This window comes from Lycorma delicatula, chromosome 9 (assembly GCF_047948215.1).
Source record: "Lycorma delicatula isolate Av1 chromosome 9, ASM4794821v1, whole genome shotgun sequence".
NCBI classification, from domain to species: Eukaryota; Metazoa; Arthropoda; class Insecta; order Hemiptera; family Fulgoridae; genus Lycorma; species Lycorma delicatula.
Window position 1 is genome coordinate 83,289,120 of NC_134463.1, and position 16,119 is coordinate 83,305,238.

The 16,119-nt window shown below is 31.3% G+C and overlaps 1 protein-coding gene across 1 annotated transcript in view; it reads left to right on the plus strand.

Annotated features, from left to right (window-relative positions):
* The window catches only part of LOC142330555 (LHFPL tetraspan subfamily member 6 protein-like), a 347,661-nt gene that overhangs the window by 96,264 nt on the left and 235,278 nt on the right, over window positions 1-16,119 (plus strand). The window contains exon 2 of the mRNA XM_075375905.1: window positions 4,236-4,351. Coding sequence (XP_075232020.1) covers window positions 4,236-4,351 — 116 coding nt within the window. The remainder of the gene's footprint in view (window positions 1-4,235; window positions 4,352-16,119) is intronic.

Sequence of the window (16,119 nt, forward strand, 5' to 3'; positions counted from 1 at the left end):
ATAACAATCTTTACGATTGGCAAGTTGTTTGTCACAGTTCTAGCAGCAGTTGCAGCAGCATCTATGTCCTCTGCCTTGAATTCCTATATGGTCAAAGATCCAGATGATAAAAGGGAACGACGACCCTCTCTACCTTAGTTTTTCACACAAATAAACAATCGTTGCAAGTAATGGATCTGTAATAGATTTATTGTCTAAGGCGGACAGTAAGCTCAAAGAATCTTGAGCTTACTTATCTTAATCTTAAGCTTTTTTTTATCTCTCTACAGATAAAAATCTTTCAATACCACGGGTACCACGCTTTCAATGCAGCATATATCTTACCTGCGTATAGGTGAGATATATGCTGGTTTGGAAATGTCGAGCGTGACTCCGACGTTTCCAAGCCCTTGACGGTTTGACCGTGACTATCTGACACGAACTCGAAAAGTTCTTCCTTTGAGAAAGTCGTAAATGAATTTGGGCAGGTTACCTCTAAACTTCCATTCATATAATTACCTGAGAATGTTAAATCTCGAAGGTTTTAAACGCTTTCTCTGGGTCAAAGAAAAGCAACCAAGTGCTTTCTATGGACAAAAGAGTTTTGAATACAGTTTAGGAGATAGAACGTTGATCGGTAGTAGAATGATGCTTTTCATACCCACAACGATGTACTTGTAAGAGAATATATTTTTCTAGGCAAGATGTGAGTTCGGAACAATTTTTTCCAATAATTTCCTTAAACAGCACATTAAAGACACAGAAAGATAATTTTCCATTTTCAGGGGATCTCTGGCAGATTCTAAGAAAATCTTCTTTCCAAACCTACGGTTGGTTTCCTTGTATCCAAATATCATTAGCTATATATTAGTAATCTGGTCACTACTGCATTTGGTAGCCGACGCAGTATACTGTAAGGAATATCACCTAATTCCTCTGCCATGTTTCCAGCAGTTTGGATGGTAGATTACAGTTCACTCATTGTGAATGACGCATTGTAGGCATAATCTGCGTATGTGTTAAACTTAAGATATCGCTCTGTTTCTTGTTTTTTTGTTTTTTTTTCAAAGGAAAGCTTTTGAATTGCTAGTGGATTTACTATCGTAGGTGTATTATGTAGCTAAAGTGTTAGCAATTTCTTCTGCACTGTATATATTATTTCTCCCTCGTGTTCTACACATGTAAGTGGATCGAACACTGATTTGCCATTAATTGTTCCGATTTTCCTCCATAAATATATGATATGGGTAGATTTTCCATTACATATGCATTTCTCTCAACTCGATCGTTTCGTAGCTGATATCTTTCTTCGAGCACCGGCTTGAATTATTTGAAAGTTATTTATTTTCCGTCGGTTGGCCTATGTTTCTACCTATTGAGGATTCTTCTTTGCCCTCTTATTGCTTCATTGATTGCACTCAGCCGGAATTTGGAATAAAAAATTCGGAATTTGGAATTTGGCACTCAGCCAGCCGGAATTTGGAATAAATTGTGCTGCAGCAGATTTGATATGGGAGGTGAAATTTTTTCGACTTTTTTTATGTTACCACATTATATTCGTAGATTTATGCTTCCACTGAATCCAGTCAGATCAATCAGCACGGTCGAAACACCAACGCTTCAATGAACACGAAATTTTATTTGGAGTATCTACTGATTTTACTAATGGAAAGTTATCGCTTCCTTGAAGATCCGAGAGTCCATGATAAACATGGAGCGAAATTTGGACTGCAGATTGAGAGATCTATTGCTCACTCCGTTGTATAATAGTAGTAGCTCGTTGTTGAGCGAGCGAGAATTTCAGGAAAAAGTTGTTTGACAAAGTCTTGGAGATCTTCATTTCTCCATGAAGAGTCTGGTAAATAAAGGAAGCATATCGTTAACTTTATAGGTTGATTTATAGTTGCTGCTATTGCTTGCAGATAAGCAGTGAGTGGAAGATTTCTTGCAGCAGCCGAGTTGCTGATGGATATAGCAATATAGGTTTCATTTCACAACGAAACGATTTGAATCCTTTCAAATTGAAACGTCCATCTGGCCATCTGCCTTGAAGTGTATTTTTTCAGACACACACACAGTGGTGTATGTCTGGCCAGGAGGATCATTTGTTCACAATAATATGAAGTAAAGCCGTTTATATGTCATTGAAGGATGTTCTCCATTGTTTAAATCAGAATGTGAAATTTTGGAAATGCTCAATTTTTTATTTTTTATAGTCTTGGTTCGCTCACATTTGCGATGTAACCAAGGTCAGAGTGATCACTTGCAACTTGCACTGACAATCGATCCTACCTGTAAACCAGAGCTGCAGTGTGCCTAACTGTGACGAGTGTTTTCTCTTTCTTTGCTGTAGGAAATCCTCTTGAGTTTGCTTGGGAGGATGTCGGTGGCATGGTCTGGCTCCGTGTTGTTTTCGATGAAAATCTCCGCTAAATATTTTTCTATTAAATACGTAACTGCTGTCATCAGTTTTTTTAATATTTGACGTCGAGAATGTCGTTTTATCTGGCTGAGAGTTATTTGCTTTCCCTGGGTTATTTCTGCACGGTCTTTTTGCTGTGAGATAACTGATTTTCCGAGAGGATCTTATTTCTTGCAGTGTCACCTCCTGCATATATATTGGGAAGTACCGTGATCATGATGAGTGCTGCTCTCCACAGTTGACATACTTCGTTGATTCCATGCAAGGCTCATCACCGTGCACAGATTTCCTACACAGACGTGCCTTAGTTTTGGCATATTTTGAATTGTGTAACCAAAGTGTTGATACTGAATGCATGTTTTGGTGGAGGTATGTATACTCTCACACTCAACCTTTATATACCCAACTTTTATCTTCTGTGATAGGACAGTATGATTTAGAGTCAGGACGTGAAATGTACAGAGAATCAATTGTCCGCCTTGCTTTATCCTCTCACTAAGATTCTTTGACAGATAGACGACTCCTTGAGAAGCTAGTTCTTGAACGATTTCTTTCTCAGTGCAGTTCAGTAAATATTTGCGGACGCCGACACGCCTGGTAGTGTTCAGGGTGTCAAGGGGATTCACCACAATGTTGATGTCAATATTTCCACAAATATTGTCTTTCTTCTGTTCACCCTGCCGGAAAGGCTTTTTACAGGTTTAGGGTTTTTGAGGGTTTCTCAACCCTGACTTATTTCTTCGTCGATTTCCATTTGAATAGCACTACTACTGGGGAAAAACAGATTACTTCAGCAGGGTCCACACGTACTGCAGCTGGGACGTACAATTATAACAGGGTGTGCTCTGGTGCTCTGAAGCCATCTCAAGGCACCACTATCAGGGTATCAACACAACCTTACCCACTTACCTGAAATGGACATCTCAGGACATCTCTTTGCGACTCACTAACGAGGAGCCATTCACTCATTAGCATGATTGGTTTCACCGTAGGTGACTATGTGTTTTGTGACTGTGTGTAAAACGCACAAACGAGCCGTGCCTATGTTTGTTCTTTGGGTTGTATTTTATTTCCTTCCTATCCGGCATATCTGCCAACCATTTCGGTAACTGCCACCTGGAGACGCGCCCGATCGAAAACAGGCAACTCTGCACGAGTACAATATTCTTAAAAAGATGCATACCTGTTTTATTCTTGAAGTCCTATTCATTCTTGAAATCTAAAAAAACTTTCTTGTTTAAAAGTAAAATAAAAAATAAAAAAATAAGTGAAAGAGTTAATGTTTACGAGAAAAAAGGAAAATTTGATTGTTTCAGCCATATTTCAATAAAGCGAATGGCTCTTGGTATCAAAAAATTTCCATACACAAATTTTATCATTTCTCTTTCTTATTGTTTTAAAAGTTGATAAAACTATTTGGTTAGTTATTGAAATATTCTTTTCTTTAATTAAAAATATTAAGAAAATGATAAAACTTCTATCTTGGATTATAGGATTTCTAAGATATTATATTTATAATTATTAAAAGTAATTAGTTTTATCAATTAGTTTAATTTATTTCAAAGAATATACAAATTATATTATGGAATGTAGGATAGGATAAGAGGAATTAATTGGAATGCTCATCACGTAAGGAAAGTTTAATGGATATATTTAACTTAACAAAAACAAGATCTTTATTTTAACTGTACATAAATTAATCTAACTAAATTACTCTGACTAATACAAATAGAAATAAAATAATTACATTATTTAAATTTCTTTTTGGTAAAAAAATAGCCTATTATTTAATAATAAATTACAAAATTAATGAGTATGCTTAATTGTATTACAGGGCCGTCTTCTGGGAAAGGTAGATGCATATTTCAGCTCATTTCGTAGATGTAATTATCCAAGAGTGACGTCACAGGGTGTTGTTGAAATAGTACACGAATGTGGTCGTTATTCAAGGTAAGTCTTATAACAGATAATTTCCGATAATTATAATTATATGATCTTGTTACATGTATGTTAAATACATCAAAGTTTATGATGTAATTGTAGGTTTAATGTTATTCGACTAGTAATTAAATCTATGAAGAAGAAACATCTCTTTACTGACAACATTATATATTCAAATAAGGTTCGATTATCCGTCTTTATTTGAGTTATGAACATTATGTCCTTATAATATTTAATACACATCTTATCTCCTATATATATTTAATTTAAAAAATTGTTGATCTTGTAATAAGCTTTTTTTATTTTATTATATAATTTATTGCATTTGGCTGAAAGTATTACCAACATTATACGGTTTTTACGTTATAAGGCAATAGCCTTAAAATCAAATTAGTGAAATATTACTGATTCAAAATAAATAACTATATTTATTAGATTAGTGGTTGACTATGTATTTAATAATAAAATATTTTTTATTTTTATTTACTATACGCAGGTTATTTCATTTATGGATTTTTTTTTTACTACGACTTAAACATGAGTATTTGACAATATTAAAGAGAACATGATGGTCTAAACAGTTTAAGAGCCAATGTTACGCTAAAACTAGTTTACTGGTTCAGTCCAAGTTGGCAGTAAAAGGAATGTTCCTTTATTGGAATATATTACGAAAGAAAATTGATGTGCTTACTCCGGTTAACTGTTAAAAAAAATTAAGTAACTAGTTAACGAACTATAGTTATGCAGCAGGGCCACAATCCAGATGGAAATGATAGAACAGTTCTTAAATGATGTCACTATCATTCCTTTTAATAACAAGATTTTCTGTGAGAACTGGTCGTGAGATCAGCTGGTTTCAAAGCCAGCTGCCATTACTATACCGACTGACTGGCTTAATTTTAAATTACCAGAATGAAGAGAACTTTATTATGTGATAGTATGTTTCTAAAGGAAGGGTAACGTAATTTTCATGTAATTTGTTCCGTATTTCAAAATTTTGAATTGAATGAATTATAAAATTGTTACGTTTATTGCTAAAAAATTTTAATCGTTCAAAAGTTTACAATTATATTTTTCACTCAGAATAAAAATATGTAAAACATGTAATTTATAACATTTTTCATTCATTTTTTTTTCAATTATGAAATTTAATTTTAAGTGTTACGCTAGTAGAATTTTTTGCCACCTAAGTGGATTATGAACTGAACGATTTTCTAATTTTTATAATTTAGTCTCAGTTTGTTCATATATATTTTTCACAATATTCTCTTAAAATTAACTATCATAGCAGAAGTATTTATTATTATTAATTATTTATTATTTACATAATCTATATATATATAAAAATGAATGTTTGTCTGTCTGTATGTCTCTTATGCCTTCCTAAACCGTTCATCCGATAGCGATGAAACTTTGGGGAATGGTTGGACGAATGCCAGGGAAGGTTTCTGAATTAGTTTGGACCCGCTAGCTGGCGCTGGCGTCGCGATATTTCGAAAAATTGTATTTACGGTCCGATTTGCCTCATATTCAGAATATATGTTACTTACATGAAACGAATTATCTCTGCAAAAAATGAACCCGCTAGATGGCGCTGGGGTTGAGATATTTAGAAAAATTATATTTATGACCGATTTGGTTCATATTCAGAATAAGAATATTAGTTACGTGAAAAGAAATATTTTTGAAAACACTATACCCGCTAGGTGGGGCCGGTGTTGAGATATTTACGAAACAAACAAACAAATATACAAACAGACTTTTTTATTCTGTATATATATATACGAGTAAAAGGCATATTCGTATGTGTGTCCGCTAAAGACCAAAAAACTAATGGACCGATTTACGCGCGGGCAAAAGGGAAAATGTAAAACGGGGAAAAGGGGAAAATTTGGAAAGAGAAAAGGGGGAAACGAGAAAGGGTAAAAAGGAAACTTAGAGAGTGGTGAGGGAGAAGGGTGAAAGAGAGAAGTTGGAAAGGGGAAGGAGAATAAGTGAAAGGGAAAATTTGTGAAGTTTTTTTTTAATTTTTTTATCAAATTTTCAATTGTGTTCATTTAAACTCTCTCTCTCTCCTACTCACTCTCTCTCTCTCTCTCTCTCTATATATATATATATCAATCAATAGGGAAGCATTGCCGGGTCTGCTAGTGTTTAATAATTGTAGCAATTTTTTCCTGCCTTAGCCAATTATCATTTAATTTTGACTTGAAATTCATGTATTAATAATGAATTTAAATTATAACACTAATTTAAATTACAAAAGGTACTTTTATGTATGTAAAGAAAAAGTTTATTCTTTAATTTATCCGTTTGTTTTGTAATATTGAAAATTTTGCTTCTTTTAATACCTTCTTAAAATCTGGTACATTTTAAATTGTTTTGTTTTTAATGCACATCAAACTTTTCTTACATTTGTAGACCAACGGATTAAAAAACCAAGAATAATAAACATAAAACACTGTCACAATCACCAAATACTAAAAAAAAGAATAAAATATCATTAAAAAAAATTCCATATAAATTTAGTTTCTGTGAACTTTATTAATACCATTTTACTCAAAATTAGTTTCTCTACAATTTTTTTACATCAAATATGAAATAATGTGTATTGAATATATTTCATACTTTCTGAAAGGTCAGGGAAGGGAAAGGTCAGGGAAAGGTTCAGGGAAGGATACCCAAATTAGATTTTATAAAAAAATCGTCATTCCTTTACTTACATATGGTAATGAAGTAAGCAAAGAGCAAATCGAATGATTTCCGTATACAAGCGGCAGAGATGAGGTTTCTGCGGAGCGTGAAGTGTTGTAGAAGAGAGGATCTATCAGGAATGAGTCATTAGTGAAGAGAATAAAATACAATCAATCAATAAAACCGATCAATATCGAGAAAGATTGACGAGTCATCTATTACGAACGTCTCAACATAGCTTGTCAAGTGCGTGTTATTTAAGCCGGATTGAAGAACAGATGTATGCAAACCGAGACTTGGATGAGCAACGGACCAGGCTAATCAAACTTAAACTATGGAAGAAGAAGAAATTTCATATAAAACCACAAAATTTTTTCCTTAAGTTTGTTCCAAGAGTAGAGTCTGTCTTAATTTTATCAAAGGCGCAGAAGTCAGGGCGATACTTTTTGCCCTCGTTAACAAAGCGTTTCTAATCTATTTTATATGAACTTTCTTCTTTATTTTCACCAGTAGAATATATCCTTCAAGTTTTTTGAAATTTTTGTGACCCATTCTATATATCATGAAATATTAACAAAAAAATATAGAAACTTAAAAAAAATTCGATTTATTTACAAATAACTTTAATAAGATTAGATCCGGAAAAATTGTAGAGCAGAAACAATCTCTTTTTATTTTAAAATAAAATCAATAAAAGATCTATTGTATCGTATTAGAAAGAATTAGGAAGCACATTGTTTTATCATGTAACCTTTTCACTTCAAGGTTGAGCAGTTTTTAGAGCCATCATACAGGATTATATTTATGAAAATCAATTAGGCCCGACTAATTTTTAATAAGAAATCTAATTATTTAATAAGATATAGCTTGTTTTCAGTTTTATACTTAAATTGCTTAATATAAAAATATATAATTCTTAAAAATATTGAAAATTAAATTATCAGTAATTATTATTATTATTTTTAACAATTACTTAAACATCAGAGCTTGAAATTTTAGTAATTTTAAATTGTCAACTCCGTTTAACTATTAATAAATAAATTTATGTTTTCTTGATACCTACCAGTGCCACTGTATGAATGATGAAAACAAGTACAGAAAGGAATAAAATAAAAAAAAAACACTGGAAACTTATGATTCTGACTGAGTGAGTGATAAATTGATATATTTTTAGACATTTGTGAAAATATAATACAAGACAACTTCTAAGTTCACCGTCATAAATGATATTTTATGTAGTCGTCTTTCTCTTGTCTATTGCAAAATCCATGGACCTTCCGGCTTAGCGTCTGTCTTCTTATCAAAAGTATATCTCGGATAGAAATTCTGTTTTAAGCATTTGTCAAAACTTTCTGTAGCAATTCCTAACAACAGATATACTTATGCACTTCGTATATAATATCTTTTATACCGTCTCATTAATTCTTCAATTCAAATTTTTCTTCATGCAATCACATAATCCAGCATTTTATATCAATTTTATGTAGTTGCCTAAATACTTTGAGTAAATAATTTGTACCAGAATTTTTTTTTCGTTTTATATATATTTAACGTTATGATGTAAAGTAATAGATTATTAAACGAATTTAATAAAATTGTAAAAATTGTTAATTTAATTAATGAAAGGGATCGGTAAATTGAAAAAGATCAACAGAAATTATTTATTTAAATGTTATTAAAGCCATGTATAAAGGTTTTTTATCCATACTCGGTAGTTTTGTCTGCGTATGTTAATCATTTTAATGTTCCTAAAAAATCTTGGAAGTCCATTAATACTTAACGGATCATAATAGATGATCACTTCATATACAGAAAAAATTTCTAAGTAGTAAAAATAAATATTTACTTTTTCAAAAAATTAGCTTTAACTCTTGTATAAAATAACAACGACGAAACGTGTTTAAAAATACTAAATGTTGATTTTTAATTTAACATAATACATTTTACGTAAAATATTTTAACTGCTTTTATTACTTGGCATTGGGCTTTTTTTTATCGGTGGATATTATTGGAGTAATTTTATGTGAATATTTACTAAAATAATTAATTTTCTTATAACTTATATTGTTTTATGTAAATTTAAGATTTTAAGTTAGAAAAAAGTAGAAAAACCTATGAATTCATATTGTGAGATTCTACTGAATGAAAATAAAAACGGAGAAACATAACGAAATAACAACCGATTTCAGTCGATTTTTATCAAATTTTGTCAACACATTTATCGGAAGAGTAAATAAACTTTTTTTTTAAGAAGAAAAAGAAAACGTAATTTTTGAAGTTGGGATTTTCTAGCTTAAAAATAGTTATATAATACTTTGCGAAGTTTTTCTTAAAATTAGCGAAAAACCTTGTCATTTCTTTTGCATTTATTTCACATCAAATTTCAAAGTATTATTTTTTTATTTTAGGAATTTCTAATCGTTCAATTTAAATTTATTTTAAAATTATTCTTTATACTAATTTTCATGTTTACAGAGTGCTGATGCGGGTTTGTTTCAGTGAAAACGAATCAGTCGTTCTCGGAGTAATACTCAAACAGACCGGCTGTTTGAGTGTTAACCCACACACACACACACACAGATATATATATATATATATATATATATATATATATATATATATATATTGTCGCCTGTTTGCGGTTCGACCAGGATATTGAGAGACTAACAAGATAAAAATTTCGTATAAATACAATTTATTACTGTAAAAATCAGAAAATAAAATAACTAATAATAAATATATGACAAAATTAATTACAAAATAGCAATTCAATTGAGGACAAAATTTGTCTAAAGACAGTTAAATTATTCTAGAATAAATACTACGATACAATTTAACTTACTAAAACTATTATAATGACCTCTAGAACCTCATATTGCATTAACAGCAACATAACACTACAAAAGTTTAAAGTTCATACAATTCAATCTCTGCAAATATTAATATTTTTACTATCTGCAATAGAACTACCCTATGCTTTATGAATGAATTGAATACTTTTCATTACTGTTGTTTACAAACAACTCGCCGAACAACTTCCTGCATTCACCGAATATCCATGCTGGAATCCTCGTGACGTAATTCACTTGTAGTAACCTGATGCTTACTGATTTTGCCATCACCGCAACCACGTTGAACTCTGGCATGCGAAATTATTTACTGTTATCGCTTGATACGCTGACTACGTTGAACACGGCCTCGCAGAACTACTGACTTTTACCCGCCGGTCCCTGACAGTATTTATATCCTATTCCCTGCAGAACCAGTAGCCCCTTCATCATTTAAGTTTTGAAGCGTAATCATTTTTATCTTCCGTGCTGTTACGTCTTTCTATAAATTCTTATTCCGATCCGGTAACCCTTCTGGTCAAACAACAGCTTTTGGTGATGCTGTATTACAAAGAACCCATTGTTAAACGGACGTGTTTAGTCTGAGAAAAGAATCCGTTTTAGTTTCTTTTGGATTCTTCTTTTCATTATTGCTTTCTCTTTCTTTCTTCTTAATTGGAAGACTAGTCTACTTCAATTGATTTTTCAGTATTATCAGGATGTAGTCATGGCAAAAAGCCCTCCCAAAATTGCCGAACCACCATTCTTCTAAGCTTGGAATACCGAATCACACACAAACTCTTGATTAGTGCGCAATTTCTTGAAACTGTTCGCGCCGAAATCATATCATTTGCGGAAATAGAAATTACGTCATTTGGATGAAATAATTTGCCACCAGCAAACAGTCTGGTGTTTGTGATTCAATCAGTTTATCTTTTTTCGCCTCCGTTCAGTTTTGATGCTGTGGTGATAAATTGAAAAAAAATTATCTGAAAGATAAAGTAAAAAAATAAATAATTTTTTTTTAATGGTTAACAAATATTTATTGAATATGAAAATAATTATATGAGCGTTACTAGTTTATAAATAAAACATATATTAATATGTAACATTCACTTCTGAATGAAAAAATGAGGCAAAAGTTTACACATGTTATGAATTTTGAAAACATTTCTGTTTTTATTTTATGAGAAATAAATTAAAAAGCAGTAATTTTCGATTTTCTGTGAACCATGATGCTACAATGTATTTTTTTTTAGGATAAGAATGAAATAAGTAATCCATCTGTGGTAATGAGAAAGTGTCAAAATTAATTTAAATAGATGATCAAATTGTTTTCTTAGCTTCTAAAATGTTGTAAATGTTGCTGTTACTTAATGGAATCACAAAGGGGGTCATGTAGTCTACGTAACGTTCCCTACAGTAATGTATTTAAATTGGATGGTCACGTTTGTGGTTGAAAGTAAATTTAGGTTAACGATAATGTGCTTGTAAGTGAAAATAGATGGATGGCGAGGTGAGATGTGAAGTCCAACGCTTTAGGGATGGGGATTGAAATCTGTAGTGAGGGGTCAAAGCATTCATTCATTCCTCGTTTTCTCTTGGTTCTACAGCTCTTCTTTTTTTATACATTCATCTTTCTTACTGTCATTCATATGTCAGTAGGTTGACCTTGAACTTGAGTGATCTTGATTTTCAAAGCAATTTTAAGTATTGCCTAACGAATTTTTATCAAGATAAATAATTTTTTTTTTACTAAAAATTTCTACAGCTTCTGTTTCTATTCTTTTGGTCTGTATACAAAGGAAAAATCCCAGTAGGTTTGTGTTTTGTTTTTTTTTTATAACTTCTGTGTTTAAAACATATTTTCATATATTAAAACTTAACACGCTCTTAAATTTACTAAGATATTTTTTTTAACGCGGATGTTGTAATGATTATTTTAGAAACTATCTAGTTTTAGAAATTTTGGAGCTTCACTAGGTGAACAACCAAATATGCAGAAGATTTGTACAGCATGATTCAGATGTCAAGGCTTTGTTATCCGTATGCTTTGTGATTCATCTGAAGAATCATCGTCCTGATGGAATTCGACAGGATGACCAAGAGAAAGATGCGAAGATAAGTTATACAATGATTTAATACCGCTAGAGGGAAATAAAATTATGGGCAGGAAACTAAAAGAGGAATAAAGGAAATTATATTATGAGGGTGAATCATATTCTTCACAGTCCATGACGGCTAGGTAAATAAGATGTAAAAGAAAATTATTTCTTTATTTTTAAATCTAAAAAGAAACGTTAATACTAAGCGGTAATTTACTTAAACAGTAATTTACTTTACTTTAACAGTACATAAGTGTAACTTAAAGCATTCTAAGTTCTGAGCACCATATTTTAAAAACGTTCACTATTTAAATCACATATTCTTCAAATCGTGGATTTTATTTACTCTCAACGAAATGTATGGTATTAGGAGGAAAAGAGGAGAAGATTGAGATTAAAATAGGAAATGAAGTTTTAGAGCAGGTGAAGAACTATCAGAACTTTTTTTTTTTTTTTTTTTTTTTTTTGTTAAAGAGGTGGGAAATCTCATTTTACGGACGCCTAAGCAGTGTCGGGCTCGCTAACAGGTGCCGCAAGATGTTAATATGCATATGTAAACCTGCGCACTACCGACTAAACCGCCACTCCTGGCTACCACCACCCTAGCAAAGCTTTCCTTGTGGAAGGGGGGTTACATGCCCTCTCATACGTTAAACACGTTAATCACAGCAGAACAACAGCAAACAAGATACATCAAGATACAGAAAACAGATTATGAAACTATATACAAAGAAAAAAGTCACACAATTATATACAAATACAAGAGAAGAAAAACTCAAAAAAACAAGTCTCACAACAATATAAATATCGTATTAAAAAATCATCAAAACCAATACAGCAAAAACATAAAAATACGCCTGAAAAGAGACATTCATTAACAATACACGATCAGTGTAACAACGCAACACAAAAAAATACATAAAAAACTTTCAGTACTTAGGAAGCTTTTTAATAATGACTTGACTAGCTCAGTAAAAATCAAAACAAGAATATCAAGAAGTAAGCAGGAATTTAATAAGACGGGAAGACTGATGTATGTAAATTTAAACTTAGCGTTAAGAGTTCAGTGAAATATTTTATGTGATGCTCTATACAGCTGAAACGTATACGATGATAAAGGTAAGAAAAAAACGAATTGAGGCTTTTTGAAAAGTGGGTGTGACATAGAATGATAAATGTTAGATGGCAAGACCATGTAACAAATGAAGTCTTACAGAGAATCGGAGAGATCAGGGAAATGCTAAGTGTGGCTTGAATATAGGAAAAGGAACCGGCTAGGACATTGTATGAGAAGTTGTTTTTTAGTTGATCTGATAAAAGACTTGGTGATTGGAAGGAAAGGAAGAGGAAGGAAGAGATTTTAAATTATGGACGGGATTATGGAAAAAGGGGAAATAGGCTGAAACGATGAGGCTAGCAAAGTATAGTACAAGGTGGAGAGCAGCACCCGTGACAGGACCTCTCCTAATTGCAGAACACTATGAATGAATGTGTATTCCCGTATTACATTACCCTTAAAAAAATTGTGATAACGTCGTGCAGAATTATTTTTTAAGTATTTTATTATTTTGTGGATATTGATCGATGAATATTTTGCTTTTCATACAACCTGAAAAGAAAAATGTCGAATGCTTTAGATTTATTCCCGAAACTAAAGATAAAGTAATCTGGAACGATGGTTTTACTTCTAACTATATGACTGGTTATTCCATCCAATTGAAACTGTGTGTCTGGATTGATTTTCTGTTTCTCCAATTGAGAGCAAAGAAATTCTTCACTTATTGGAACATATCACTCTGATATGGAGATCGCAGTGAATGCTGTTATTTTCATGATTGCCCTCAAAGAAATATGAAAAAATCTTTTCAGAGGATGCTGTTGCACATTATACTGCTGAATTTAGTAGTGTAGAGTGGTTTTTTATACATTTTGTTAGGGTTTGTTTCCCAATAGTGAATGTTTTGTTTATCTCGTAAGTGGAAATGTGATTCTTCACTCATTACAATTTTCTATGAATAACATCATCGTTAAAGTAAAAACGATTCAAAATTTGGTGAAAAAAGTCATTAAATTTACTTGATCAGCCTCATTTAATACCTCTATTACTTTAAATTTATACGTATGCTTCGTGTAAATTCTTAGAAATTAGAAGAGTCACATAAAGAGAAAAAAGGCACACAAGCTTTTTAACAACACCTAGGGGAACTTGTTAGCAATCTCGACACTTCGCCCGTAACTGGTATTCCTCCGACCCACCAAAACAAAAAAGAAGAAAAAAATTCAATCAAAATAACCTCAAATTGAGCTGATTATTGATGTATTTTTTTGTACGCGCTTATGAAATGAGTCACAATAGAGAGTGAGTTTTTGATGTTTGTATGTAGGATCTACTCGTTGTTTTTAAGTATTTCATCAAATTACAGTTATAATAATTTAATTCTCTTGTAAACAAGATATATATTTAATATTAAATTTAAAAAAATTATACCACTTTTAGTCTTCTCTGTGTATTTCTTGTGAAAATATTTATACGAAAGTTATTATACAAAATAAAATAAAGAAAAGTCTGTTTTCTTGCGCAGAACTGCGGAAGAATTTTTTTAGTTTGTTCTCCGTATCATAAATTACAGTTATTGTTATTATAAATCAATTTATCAATGTCTACTCTTTCAAGGGTTTAGTTATATTTTTAGCATTTACTGGTCCAGTAGCCAATTTCGTAGACGTAGCCTAAATAACATAAAAAAGTTGTGATTTGTAAAAAATATTTTTTAACTTGTTATTACACAAAAGTCAGTATTCAATTGTTATCCACTCTTTCTTAGATCCTTCTTCTATTATTCTGTATTAAGCGTGTTTTGATGCATTTGTTAAAGTTTTCTTTAATTCTTTTCTGTTTGATGCCAATAATCTTTCTAGTAAATATCGTTAAAGTCAGATATAACATTAATAATATCAATTTCTCTTTGAAAAACCTCCAAATTAATTAATATCCGGTTCGCTCAGTAGCCATCGCATTAAAAGCTGCTACCTTATATTTCATACAGTGAAAGAATCTTTGGTAATATATCTACCACTGCTTACTTTTTATATTCATAAAAAAATTTAATACCTTTATGAATTAATTTCACATAAAAAATCTGATGTGGAACCACATGACTTCCTTGTGCACCTATTAAGTTTTTTTTTTTTTTTAATGAAAAGTACAGAAAATTTTATTTAATTAATAACTTCTGATATTTTTTCTTTTTTTTTATTGTTATTGAATAATTGTAAAACTTTTTTTACAATCAGAGGTTAATAATTATTAATAAATCAATATATTTAAATTAAAAAAAAAAGTTAAGAAAAAAAGGAAGATGAAGACGGATGTTAACCGATGTGCGTAACATTTATTGTAAGATCGAAATATTTCATTAATTAAAAATGTATTTGGCTATGACTCTGGAACCAATAAAAATAAGTACCACTTACTATAAATTGTTGAAAAGCTCTCATTGAGGGCCTATTACTGCAGTTAAGAAAAAGTCCAAAATCCAAATTTTTTTCGACACTTTTGGTCCCAGTCGATTGCAATCAAAAGGGGAGGTGCACAACTAGATCTTACAACAGTCCTAAATTCAAAATTTTAACATCCTACGGCTAATCGTTTTTTAATTATGCAAGATACATACCCATATACGTACGTAGGTACAAACGTCACGCCGAAACTAGTCAAAATGGATTCAGTGGTCAAAACGGATGTTTCCCTTGAAATCTGAAATTCGTAATTTTTCGCAATCACAATACTTCCTTTACTTCGTACACGGAAATAAAAATGATATCATTTGTTTACTTTTATTTTCGTAGGCTAATAAAATATTTTGGTTTGTTTTATTTGTTTAATAAAGTTTTCAATATAATGAGAAGTAACAAAATAGGAAAAAATATCATCCACGAATCTAAATCAATCTCATGGAAAATATTCAGATCCCCTTTTTTCTTTAATTTTTACGTTATATATGAAATTATTATCTACTAATCCACATAAGAGGATTAACATTTGCCCATTTATTTATAAAAGTTCCCTTTAACTAAAAAGCGATTTATTTCAATACATAAACTTACATTCTCTAAGCTCTATTTTTTAAGAATCAATATATTGGTGATC